Below are 12,637 nucleotides of genomic sequence, written 5' to 3'. Positions count from 1 at the left end.
TGGGGAAAACTGGTGTATAACTGCTGCACCAGACTGGAAAACGGCGACTTGGATTGTGAAATAGTAGCAGACGATAATTGGGTTTGGGTTCTGCGTGGGTTCATCATTAGTCTAGCCATCCTTATTTTTCTATTTTTCCCCATTTTCATTCCAAGAAGATACAAAAGATCTATATTCAATTATTATCCTCCCACTGGACTTGCCTTCAATATTTTAAAGACTGGAAATCCACCAAAAAAGGTCACGAAAACTCAAGTTGTAAACACAGAGCGAATCAAAAGATTAACAGGACTATATCAAGAAGTGAAGAACATGCCCAATAACACAGTCTTCAACATTAAAGTACGTAAAATGGAATTTTATGTTTCTTACGATCGTCTGCTAGCCGAGAACGAAGCCCCTGTGGGGATGCTAAGGCTATTATTCAACGCTCTGATCAGGTGCAAAATCCGCCATAGTGACCCGCTTGAAACCTGCTGCAACACCTCAGTTTTGGGTGAATACAGCTGTGGGCGTGGACCAAGATGGTATCGACTGCTTCAGCTGGCTAGAACCCTTTTGGTATTTACGGCGTTTCTGCTTCCTGCAGTTCCTTTCATGTACAGCCTCTGTGATGACCAGCTGGAATCTAGACAAGCGGCTCAGGTTATACGGGAACTTGGCTTGAAACAGAGTTACAATTTTGATGTTGGAATTATCTGGGGAAAAGTCATCGTTGCTATTCTTAGCTTTATGTATTTAATTCACGTAACTGTTGTCATCATCGATGAAGCTATGGACCAAAGCTTGGGTAAACTCTACAACGATCTGATTGAAGCGTCCAGTGCTGACGTGGCTCTAAGTGAAAGAATAAAATCGCTTGGCAGATTGGTAAAATACACATTTCTTCCAGTTCAAAAGTTTGGATTTTACATTATACCATTTTGGCTCGTTATTCTTCTGCTAAGTCCAGTGGCATTGTGCCTGTATGTTGTCTTCACGGCGCCTACGTTAAAACTGTTTTACCATGTATTTTCGCTTGTCAAGAACTGGGTTCAAAGAAGTAGGACTGATAACGTTGTCTGTAGGGAATCTCGTTTCGACTTGGCTGAAAGGATAACATTCAGTTTAACACTTATTTCAGTTTTTGTAATGCTGGCTATAGACTTCGACTTCTTGCTTCAGCTGACTGCGGTCTTCATTGTTAATATGTTGATTAACGTGAAACTGACGATGCGGGTCCTGCCAGTGGTTATTCTTGTGCTTTTCTACATAAAGGATACATTTAACGGCGTGAGTTCCATGTACTATTCCTACCACCAGACTATTCTAAAACAGGTCCAGAGTTTGGAAAGTGATGATATAAAACAAGAAGCAACTAAAGACACCTCAGAACAAGAAAGAAAAATATTTCAAATTTGCGGCAATTTGAAGCAGACAGCTGAATCCAATAAAGAGACACCTCCAATGAAAATGAAATCTGGAAAGTTTAGACTGAAGAATAATCGCTTGCGCATGAATACCAAAAGTTTGATTCTGTTTTTGGATAACGATGACACCCCATACGTATCGAAAAAATTCTTCTATCACACAACCGACATCGAATGTCCTGGGGTACCCGGGTATGTGGAAGAGGCGGTATTGCGAGCGTTTTTCGACTTTCTGAAAATTGTACTCTTTCTTGCATTCATACTGATTGTGGTTATGGCGTATGGAGACACCCAGTACCTATCTCCCTCGGGACAATTCTTCGCAACATTCATTTCAGGCTTGATTCCATTATTTTTGAGGAAATTCTTCTTGAAAGTAAGGGCAGCTCCCAGTTTGGATACAGACAGCCTTCGATTTCAAACCCACTTCGTACAACGATTGGACAGTTTTAAACAGTCTTGGCCAATCAACGACATCGTTGTTGACTCCGTATCACAAACTGCACTTGATACGCAAACAATTAAATCAGGGGCGAACGGACTGGTTATTTCTAAATGGAACATGGATGCGAACTCGAAGTCACAATTGGATGATTCTTCGGCAGACCTGGTTATTGACATTTCCAGCCGGAACCAGAGAACTGAGCAGATAGATGACGAAGCTGAATGTTGCTTTTGTTTCTGTTTTAACTGCAAATGTTTCTCTGGGTCAGTAAGTGATTACCCGTAGACCTGTAAGGAATATTTGATTTGGGTGTCTTCTTGTTTGTGTGCGTGTTTCTACTTCATAGCGATGCTACGTTAACTTCATTATCATTATTAACGTTATTATTTTGTTTAGTTTTCTTTTGTGTAAAAACAATTCTTGGTTATTTTTGTTTTGTTTGTTTGTTTGTTTGGGTTTTGTTTTGTTGTGTGTTTTGGGGGGGAGGGTGTTGTTTTTGTAGGTTTGGATTTGTGGGGGGGTGGGGGTGTTGTTTTTGTTTTTGTGAGTGTTTTGTTTGGGGTTTTTTTTTTTGGGGGTGGTGGTGTTATTTTTTGTTTTCTTGTGTAATTTAACGTATGTTCTTAAGTAATAGAAAACAATTTTAAAAGATAAATAAATAAAATTTTAAAGAGACTCTTGGTGGTAGTTGTGATGATGAAGATATATTTTTGTACTGGTCTGTCTGGATTGCATGCATCGAGTCGGCATAAAAAAAAATATAACAAAATCTACAATCACTATATAGTTCTTTTTGCGATCACTACTTCAATATGTTATTTTAAGTTTTGGTTTTGCAATTTATTATTATTATTTACATGAAATATATTGCTCCTCACCCTCTGTGTGATTAATTTTCCAGACTAAAATAATATTGTGTGAATTATGAAGTAAAGAAATAAGTTAATTATGTCACTCGAAAAATAATATTCATTTGGCACCCGCTAAAACTCGTGTCAAAGTAAACAGTATTTCAATCGGGAAATTATTTGATAACAACTGGTAACGCGTTTATTATCCTCTATACATGTCCACAAATGATAGGTGTGCGTGCGTCCGTCCGTCCGTCCGTCCGTGCGTGCGTGCAATCATGTTTCACAACTTTCATAAAGTTGGGGTTTTTTAATAGGCCCCTATTTATTTACTTTTGTTGGCATAGGGGAATAACTGAATCATGAATTTTATTCACAAAAATATAAATATGATTTTTATATTTTCACTGTAACTAAATTACAGTGAAAATATTACTTTTCACTGAGTATTACTTTTATGGTTTCTGTATATTTTTTGTGTTTTTGTATGGTTTCTATATATTTCGCAGCTTTCTAACCAGCAGACCTTCATTACACCAAGGCCGTTACACAGCGGCGTGTAAGGACCATGAATGACATACGACAGGCCGTGGAGTGTACCGATGGTTTTTAAAACATAGCAATACATGTATCAATTATCAGCAAAGAAGAAGAAGGAGGAAATGTTTTATTTAACGACACACTCAGTACATTTTATTTACGGTTATATGGCGTCAGACATGTGGTTAAGGACCATACAGATATTGAGAGAGGAAACCCGCTGTCGCCACTTCATGGGCTACTCTTTTCGATTAGCAGCAAGGGATCTTTTATATGCACCATCCCACAGACAGGATAGTACATACCACAGCCTTTGTTACACCAGTTGTGGAGCACTAGCTGGAACGAGAAATAGCCCAATGGGTCCACCGACGGGGATCGATCCTAGACCGACCGCGCATCACGCGAACACTTTACCACTGGGCTACATTCCATCCCACATGACATCTTCGTATTTTACAGACTTTACTACGCCAGTTGTGAAAATTACTAGACCATGTGTTCCCTTCTTTCTTTCAATCCTTCATTCAACTTATTTTCGTGCTTATATCAAATTAAGGTACAAGCACGCTATCCTGGGCACACGTCAGCTTACACCTATCCCAGTGAGTCGTTAAAACTCGCTCTTGGTGGAAGCCGATACCGGGCTGCGAACCCAGTACCTACCAGCCTTATATCATGTTCGATGGCTTAACCACAACACCGCCGAGGCCGGTTCTTTCCACCAGGCTGGCTGTCTATATGGCGGCAGTAGATCAGCAAGGGATTTTTTATATGCACCATCCTACACAGGGTAGTACATACCACGGCCTTTAATATACCAGTCGTGGTGCACTGGATGGAACAAGAAATAGCCCAATGGGTCCACCGATGGAGATCGATCCCAGATCGACTGTGCATCAAGCGGACGCTTTACTACTGAGCTGTATCCCAACCCCATAATAAAGGAAAGAAAGAAAGGTTTTATTTAACGACGCACTCAACACATTTTATATACGGTTATATAGCGTCAGACATATGGTTAAGGACCACACAGATTTTGAGAGGAAACCCGCTGTCGCCACTACATGGGCTACTCTTTCCGATTATCAGCAAGGGATCTTTTATTTGCGCTTGAGTAGCCCATGGACAGCGGGTTTCCTCTCAAAATCTGTGTGGTCCTCAACCATATCTGACGCCATATAACCATAAATAAAAGGTGTCGAGTGCGTCGTTAAATAAATATTTCTTTATTCATTGGCTCGAGGAATGTATGGAGCCCATTGAAACATCTCTCAAATTGGGTGCGATAGGTTGTAGAATGAATCCCCTCAGTGAACCCGATGACCACCACTCCACCCCAACAACCAGTGCGACAAAGTAAAGCTGTTTTTAAACATTACTAGAGCACATTTATAAAACAATGTGCTTAGGTGTCAATCGTTTTGCATTTTAGCACCATCTGCGTCTGCATCAGAAATGACAGATGGGTTACGGACTTAGGATGTATGCCACCAAATTAAATCTCAGACAATAGTAGCATAGTATGTGTCTAAAACTGCTACACGCAGCAACTCTTATCAGCAAATACACATGGATACACTTTTGCCCCTAACTCTAAAGAAAATTGTAATAAAAATTGGGCGTTAAACGGTAGAAATATATCTGCACGCTTCTTCCCCATTATAGATATAAAGAGAGAACTTCACACTAACCCTAAAGTTTTAAAGTGTGTGGGGGGGGGGGGGGGGGGTAGTAGGATATTTTGCACAAGTTACTTGTTTCAGACATAACAGCTCTATAGGTCCGCACAAAAATTGTCATGCTCGGTGGCGAAGTGGTAAAGTCATCGGACTACAGGCTGGTAGGTACAGGGTTCACAGACCTGTACCGGCTCCAACCCAGAGCGAGGTGTGCCCAGAACAGCGTGCTTGAACCTTGATTGGATATAAGCACGAAAATATGTTGAAATAAAATGAAATGACCTGGTTGGTTTAACTTAGACCTGGTGATATACCATTTGCTACGTTTAGAATTTTGGCATGAACAGTTATCAAGATCTTTGGTTCCACCATCGCACAACTGCTTCCACCGTACCTGCAGCAATCTTCCAATATCATCTTATGTGTCTACACCACAGCCAGTTGGATGTAGACGAAAACGTGATGGCTGTAGGCTAACCGTCTCAAACTTTTTATATTATCTCCACCCACAACTCTTGATTACACCACCAACAATTTGAGCAAGAGACTGAAGATGAAGATATTAACAACAAAATAGAATCTTTCCAATTGCATAATCAATTTATTAAGTTCTATGAACAGTTATGTTGATTACATTTCAAATTCAGAAACCTTCACTTGCAAAGGTCCTATAATTAAAACGGTCTATAAATGTATCCAATAAGCAAAATATTTAAAATGATAAATGAATAAAGCAAGCTTGTGTCTGCTGTGTATTAAAACTGAATTACAATGATGTTTAAAGGCATATTGTCACAGACCACTGACCTATTTAATGGTCTAACAAAGTATTACCTGAACAAAAATAATTTGATTTGTCCCTAAATGTACTTTATTCAACCATCTTCATAAGGACATTTTGTAAAAATAATTTAATTATGGCAATGGTCCATAATTCAAAACCTAAAATTGACGAGAAGGATGACATGGTTTCACTCCATCATGGTTCAGTGAAGGTGATGTGATAGCTAGATTTGGTTTCCAACAATTAATGTAATTTTTATTTATTATCCATTTTTGGAGAAATAAGGTCCTTAAATCAGCAACAGTTTGCCTTTAAAATGTAGTTTCAGAACATTACTCTAGTTGTCTAACAAATTGCATTAAGTATCTAAGGTTGGCGTCTAATAAACAATACTATACTACACACCTAATAACAAACAGTAAAATAAATCTTTGTTCTGTGTTCTCCATAAATATATAAAGATTTATATTTTAATTATTTAAACACATGTATGACAAAAGTGAATTTTCTGTACAATTTCCCCCTTTTGTTTAATTCTTGATAAACCTTCAAATGTGCATTATTGAGGTCACAGGTGCCATAATTAATATTTTTTACATTTATTTGTGATAAATAACTACAAATTAAGCGATCCACACATAATCTCTGTGTAAGTAACTAGAGAATATCAAAATATTAATGAGCTGTAATTTGTCATAACTGATGACTTCCTAAGAATTCTGGATAAAAAATAAAATAAAAAAATAACAAAAAAGCTTATAAATTAAAAACAGTAACCAGTCATTTATGGAGAAGGAATTTTGGATGCAAAACATGTATGAAATAGCTGTGTCATGTCACCCTCTAGATTTTACAACCAAAATTAAACTTTTGCTACTATAATTTTTTATTTATTTCAAAACTGTCTAATATTTTAGTGATAAGCAGTCATTAGGCAACTATGATAGAGCCCCTTTTATGAGAACATTTTTTCATGCATTAATGACAAAAACATATCAAAAACACACCAACATAATCTTACATTTTGTCATGCAAATGATGAAAAAAAAAATCACAAATTATTTTTGATAAAATAAAGATATTGTACATCTGAAAGTACAGATATATTATTTTCCACCATTAAAAGTACTAGTTCTACAAAACATAGACAGACACCCAAAAACATTAAGACAGCTGGTACATACCGATTCTACCAGGCATAATCTCTTAAACAATTACTGGAACAAGTCATCATTTAATGCCGAAAAAAAGTACATGTTTACAGTGACTACGAGAAAAATCCACTTCTATATGAAGAAGATGTTTATTCACAGAAAAATGAGGCACAAAAAGCAAATCACTCAAGACAAGCTACTGTTTCAACATTTGACAGTTATTTCTATTTTTCAAATATTTTCCATTTTCAGAGCTCTGTTACATTTAGAGAACTTGATTAAACAAAAATCAAATTTTGTAGATTGAATGATACAAGGTTCATGAGCAATGAAGATTAATCAACTTGGATTATACGAACATTATGTCTATGTCTATGTGTATGTCGTGTAAAAATGTCATGCAATGAGTTATCAGATTCAATGTACAGATCAATGCACTTTTAACTTAGACTTTTTCTCCTTCATAATAAAACCTATACATTTAGAGTACACTAGTCAGTCTAGATCAATCCAAGGTCACAAAAATTATAATGAATTTGACCCATCTTGCAACATGAATAATTTAAGTAGTAAATGTTGGTACTGGTATTGACAACTGCAATGTATGAGTGTGGCATAAATAATCAGTGTTCAGTTAGTCAGTTGATACATCTCAAGAATATTACCAGCAACCAGGGTCCATCCTTATAAAACTTTACATTCTGGACTTAAATCTCAAATAGGTCACACTCATACACTCTGCCATGACGGTGAAGTCTCAGACTTAACTTTGAAAGTTTTTTAAGTACAGGACTAGATCCAACAATGAAAAATGGGTATACAAATACTGAACTAGTATGATTATAAATAAGTCAAAGATGAAATTTAAGAGAACAAAACTCAGTCTGCACTTTGCTTACAGTGTGAGTTTTGTTGCATGTTATTCTTAAACACTTACAACCCTTGGAGTGATAAAACCTTATGCTTTACACTATGGACACACAACCAATGTAGGGTATACAGAAATATACAACATCATGTATATACTGCAACAACAAAAAAGGTTATTGGTTAATTTAAGAGGGGTTTTTTCCCGTTTTTACAAGTGCATAAAGTGCAGCATTGCTATTTTGTACAAAAGATCAACCAATGGAATGATTAGCCAAACATGCAGGCAAGAAATAAAATTGTTATAGCTTTGATACATAATATAATTATTGATTTCTATATGTTACCTTTTGGAGCACTTTGACAAATCCCTTTATGAACAAGTTTACAAAGAAATACTTTAGTTTTTTCATTTACAAAATCCAATATTTTCCATTCCAAATACAGTAAATCATGAAATGTAAATGATCTTAAATGTTAGCAAAGACCAATTTCTAATCAATATTGCTTGATTTATTACACTATTTCATGAACTTCACACAGCATGGCCAATTTATTACTTTAGCCTTTCGTTTGGTCTTGCTAAATAATATTCAGTGCTCAACATTATTTCATCATTTACAGCATCTATCAAAAGTGTTACATTAACACGTCTTTAAGACAATCTTACTAATTTCATGCAAGACTTGTAAGGCAAAAGTGTTTATAATCATATATATAATATCTGCAATTATACATATGACGATGCATAAAGTTCCCAGGTATGATGAGTAAGAGTTGAAAGCTAGCATGAATGTTATACAATCCCCAGTCCTCACAATAAAATACAGCGTGCCTTGTTCTTTTTGCGGACCTGCAGTGCAGCTCTGGTTGCCGTTTCAAAGACCTCGCGGACGCCTTCCTTGGTTTTGGCGGAGCACTCCAAATAGGAGTAAGCGTTGATCTTCTCCGACATGGCTCGTCCATCCTCTGGTCGAACCGGCTCCTGTTTCATCTTCATCAACTCGCGCTTGGTGTTTTCGTCATTGCGTAGATCCTTCTTGTTTCCCACCAGGATTATCGGCACATTGGGGCAGAAATGGCGGACCTCTGGGGTCCACTTTTCAGGGATGTTCTCTAAACTGTCAGGACTGTCCACAGAGAAGCACATTAGAATGACGTCTGTGTCTGGGTAAGATAGAGGTCGAAGTCTGTCGTAATCTTCCTGGCCAGCCGTGTCCCACAGTGCAAGTTCAACCTGCAAACATGAAAAAAGTAAAGTTACATGCAAATTTATACAATGTATCAATGAAAGAATAACTGACTCAATGGATGAGATATGATGGATGGGATGAAATTTGGTTAAACTTAAGGAGTACTAGTATGAAAAATAAGCAATCTTTGTTGGAAAGAATGAATGAATGTTTAATGACACCCTACAACGAATAAAATACATCGGCTAGTGGGTGTCAAACCAAGGTAAATGTGGAAATGAAGTTGTTGAAAACATGCCTATCAAAAGTTTAAAATTGAAAAAAGGCTATTACAAGAATCGACAAAAACAAATCTGATTATTTCTACTTTATGGAGATGGCCATCTTATGAAAGGAATGATCTCCATATCGTCAGCGAAATGACAAAACCTCGTAACTACACTTTTCAAAATTTTACAGGAGCAAAAAAACTTTAAAATATGTTATTTTGTTATAGTTGTTGTTATGCGAACATATTAACAGTTAATAGTGATAACTACTTAATAGTGGGTGTACCATGTGTGTCAGGTCTACAAATGTAGTTACGACATTTTACACCTGAAATGTCATTGAAAATGTCAGTTACGACATTTTGATCTAGAATTTAACACAGATTGAAGGAATGAGGCAAGATCTATACATGGATTAAATACACATGCAATCAGGTGTAATTAACTGGTTTTATTTACATGTAATCCATGTAATGTGTGAACATAATGCAATGCTGAGCGTCATGTCCACACTCTAGCTTCCCGCTTTGTAGATACATTTTGTCATTTTGTTTCTTGGACCAGTTATAATACGACTATTTGTAATGTGACAGTCAACCACTTTCTAATAGGCCGATAGTTACGATCTTTTGACAAAAGCAGAATATGAACATTTTAACTCTGGAAATTCCAAAAAGTGATTTCTCGCTAGAAGCGTAGTTACAACCTTTTGTCATTTCACCGACAATATAACTGGATGTGACATGACTGCCAGAGTATGTTTATTTGACCTGTAGGAGTTTATATAGAGAATGGAGTCCAAGAGCAATTTCTCCTGCAACAGCAACGGTGGTAAATTTGCTGTAAAAACACCATTTATGGGCTATATACTGCAGGCGTTTCAGTTTGAGCTGCTGAAATAAAACACCTAGTGGGGTAATGATGAGGTGATAAATAGCAGTTCATCTAAAAAAAAAATTGTATGTTGAAGATGATGGCAGTATAACAAGCAATAGGAATTGGTGTTTATGTGGCCTCTATGCGAAATGAAATCAGATGTCAAAAACCATGCGGTACCAATCCAGATTGACCAAATCTAGCATCACAGAACTACGGCATATCATAAAATACTGTTTGTTTCCAGTTACCTGCCCGACCATAATTTGAACCTGCCGACCCTAAAACTGTTTTTGTATATCCAATTTTTTTTTTTTAATATAACGATTTCCACGAAAACATTCCAAAACTCTCACAAGCACTAATTTGGTGTCATTTAGGGGATAACCTACTGTGTTTTCCGATTTGCGGACATATATCAGTGGTTTTACTGTCGCAAATTTAGTTTTATTGGCGACCCGTTAGCCACGAAATGTTTTCTTCTAACAATTGATTAATGGAGTTACTTCCCTTCAAATTGAAGTTCGGTAACTTTCGTAAGATATCGGGCGAAGAGTCGGAAAATTGTTTTCACGAATATATGCGATCTTTTCCGATTTACTCTATATCTAGCGTAGTGTGGTGTTTCGATTAATAATAATAATAACTATATTTAATTATTTACTCCAGCGACAAACTGACCGAGTAGAAATTTAGTGACCTTCTGATAAACTAGGGGAGGGAATGTTTACCGATACTGATGGAGTTTACTGCCAAATCAAATGATTAAATATGTCAGTAAGATCTCGATGCGTTTTGTTATTTTTTGTAAGTGGTCACTGGGAACTTCGCTGGTTTCCGCTAAAAACAGTGTCAGAATGACCATGTGTTTGACGTCCAATAGCCGATGATATTAAAGATAAAAATCAATGTGCTCTAGTGGCGTCGTTAAATAAAACAAACTTTACTTTTCAACATTCGTTTGAGCATCCTGAGCATTTGTATTGCATTTCTATTCATTGGACCAATTGATTGCTTTAAACCAAGTGTGTACTTTAATACTGGATGCATACAAAATAAAACTAACATTGCAAATTATAAAATTGGTAAGTCTACCATTTCTTAGATACACTATAGGAAAGACAATATTCATAAAAATTCAGTTTTCATTAAAAGAAATTGTTATAACTTATTTACTGGTTTCTATCCAATTAAGGTTCAACCAAGTCTGTCCTGGACCAGTAGGAGAAGTTAAGTGTTAGTATGAGTAAACCTTCTGCCTATTATTAAACAGCAAGGGGTCTTTTGTATGTACTCTCCCACAGATAGGTTAGCACCATATTGCCCTCAAAATCAAAATGCCTTGCTTTTTATAAATTTATAAGTTGCCCATGTAAAAAGAAGCCTTTAAACACACCTATGTGGATAGTACTACACATTTCCTTTTTTTAATTAAGTTATGAAACAGATATATAGAAAATAAAATGGCCATAAGGTTTTTGTCCTTTTGAAATTTGTATAATGTATAAAATATGCCCCCAAAACATCACTTTACCATGCATTACCGTATATCTTCGCCTGTAGTCGAGTCCCTAATTTCAAGCCCTGAAAACGTATTTTTTTTATTGACCCGTTTATAAGTCGACCCATGAAAAACAACTTATAAATATTGAAATATTTCTTATTTTCAGCACATGAGAACAATAATGTACAATATTTGAACAAAAGAAAATTATTTTACAAACTTCGGTTTTCATGTTTTTGTACATCGCAATATAATCAGACTATTTCAATCAAACTAGCATTATTACATAGCATCAAAACGAAATATTCCCTTAGTAGAGAGTGAAAGCTGTTTGACTGTTACTGTATGGCACTGTACAGATGGTTTTGTGTACAGACAAAAACTTTATTTATAAACACTGACAACAGATCACTACGATAAAACTCAAAGTATCACGTTTTGCCGCCATATTAATACATGTAAGGAGGATAACTCTGGAAAGTACACTGGTTTTTGTACCAAATGATTTGTGTCCTATTGCTCTAGTGAACTGCAGAGATCAGTCTATTTTAAGGGAAAGCTCAGTAATATTCATGAAGTTAATCACTGACAAAACATTGTTTGAACAACCATTAATGCCAGTGACCAGATTTCAAAATAAACTCAGGCAACAGGTAGTTACTATTGTTTACATTTTTGCTATTAGTGATGACTGTTAATTTAACTAAGTGGACTGTTGTCTTGGCATGTGAGCGAGATGCCTTTTCGCATAACCAAAACCGTTATAATGCCAAAATAAATAGGTTATAAAAAATAAATGTATCAAATTAACATTTGAGTAAAAATACATGGCATACTTCAACAATAAAACTTGTAAAATAATCCCCAAAACAGTAATATATTTTGGTGAATTTTTTTTTACCCTCTTATAAGTCGACCCCCCAAGTTATAAAATAATTTTTGGGTGAAAAAAATTCGACTTATAGGCGAAGATATACGGTACTTCATTTCTAGGGAAAACACTGTGATGAATGGTATTGTTGGTATGCATAATGCATTTCTATACATGCAGAGGTTATTTTGG

At 36.1% G+C, this 12,637-nt stretch overlaps 1 protein-coding gene across 1 annotated transcript in view; it reads right to left on the bottom strand.

Moving 5' to 3' along the window:
* Nucleotides 1–5,508: 5,508 nt before the first annotated feature.
* The window catches only part of LOC121368415 (ras-like GTP-binding protein RHO), a 28,583-nt gene continuing 21,454 nt past the window's right edge, over nucleotides 5,509–12,637 (bottom strand). The window contains exon 4 of the mRNA XM_041493140.1: nucleotides 5,509–8,976. Within this exon, the coding sequence (XP_041349074.1) occupies nucleotides 8,547–8,976 (430 nt within the window). The 3' untranslated portion in view covers nucleotides 5,509–8,546. The remainder of the gene's footprint in view (nucleotides 8,977–12,637) is intronic.

The sequence above is a fragment of the Gigantopelta aegis genome, chromosome 3, assembly GCF_016097555.1.
Source record: "Gigantopelta aegis isolate Gae_Host chromosome 3, Gae_host_genome, whole genome shotgun sequence".
NCBI classification, from domain to species: Eukaryota; Metazoa; Mollusca; class Gastropoda; order Neomphalida; family Peltospiridae; genus Gigantopelta; species Gigantopelta aegis.
The sequence above is the reverse complement of the archived record's forward strand: the minus strand, read 5'-3'. Positions and strand labels throughout refer to the sequence as shown.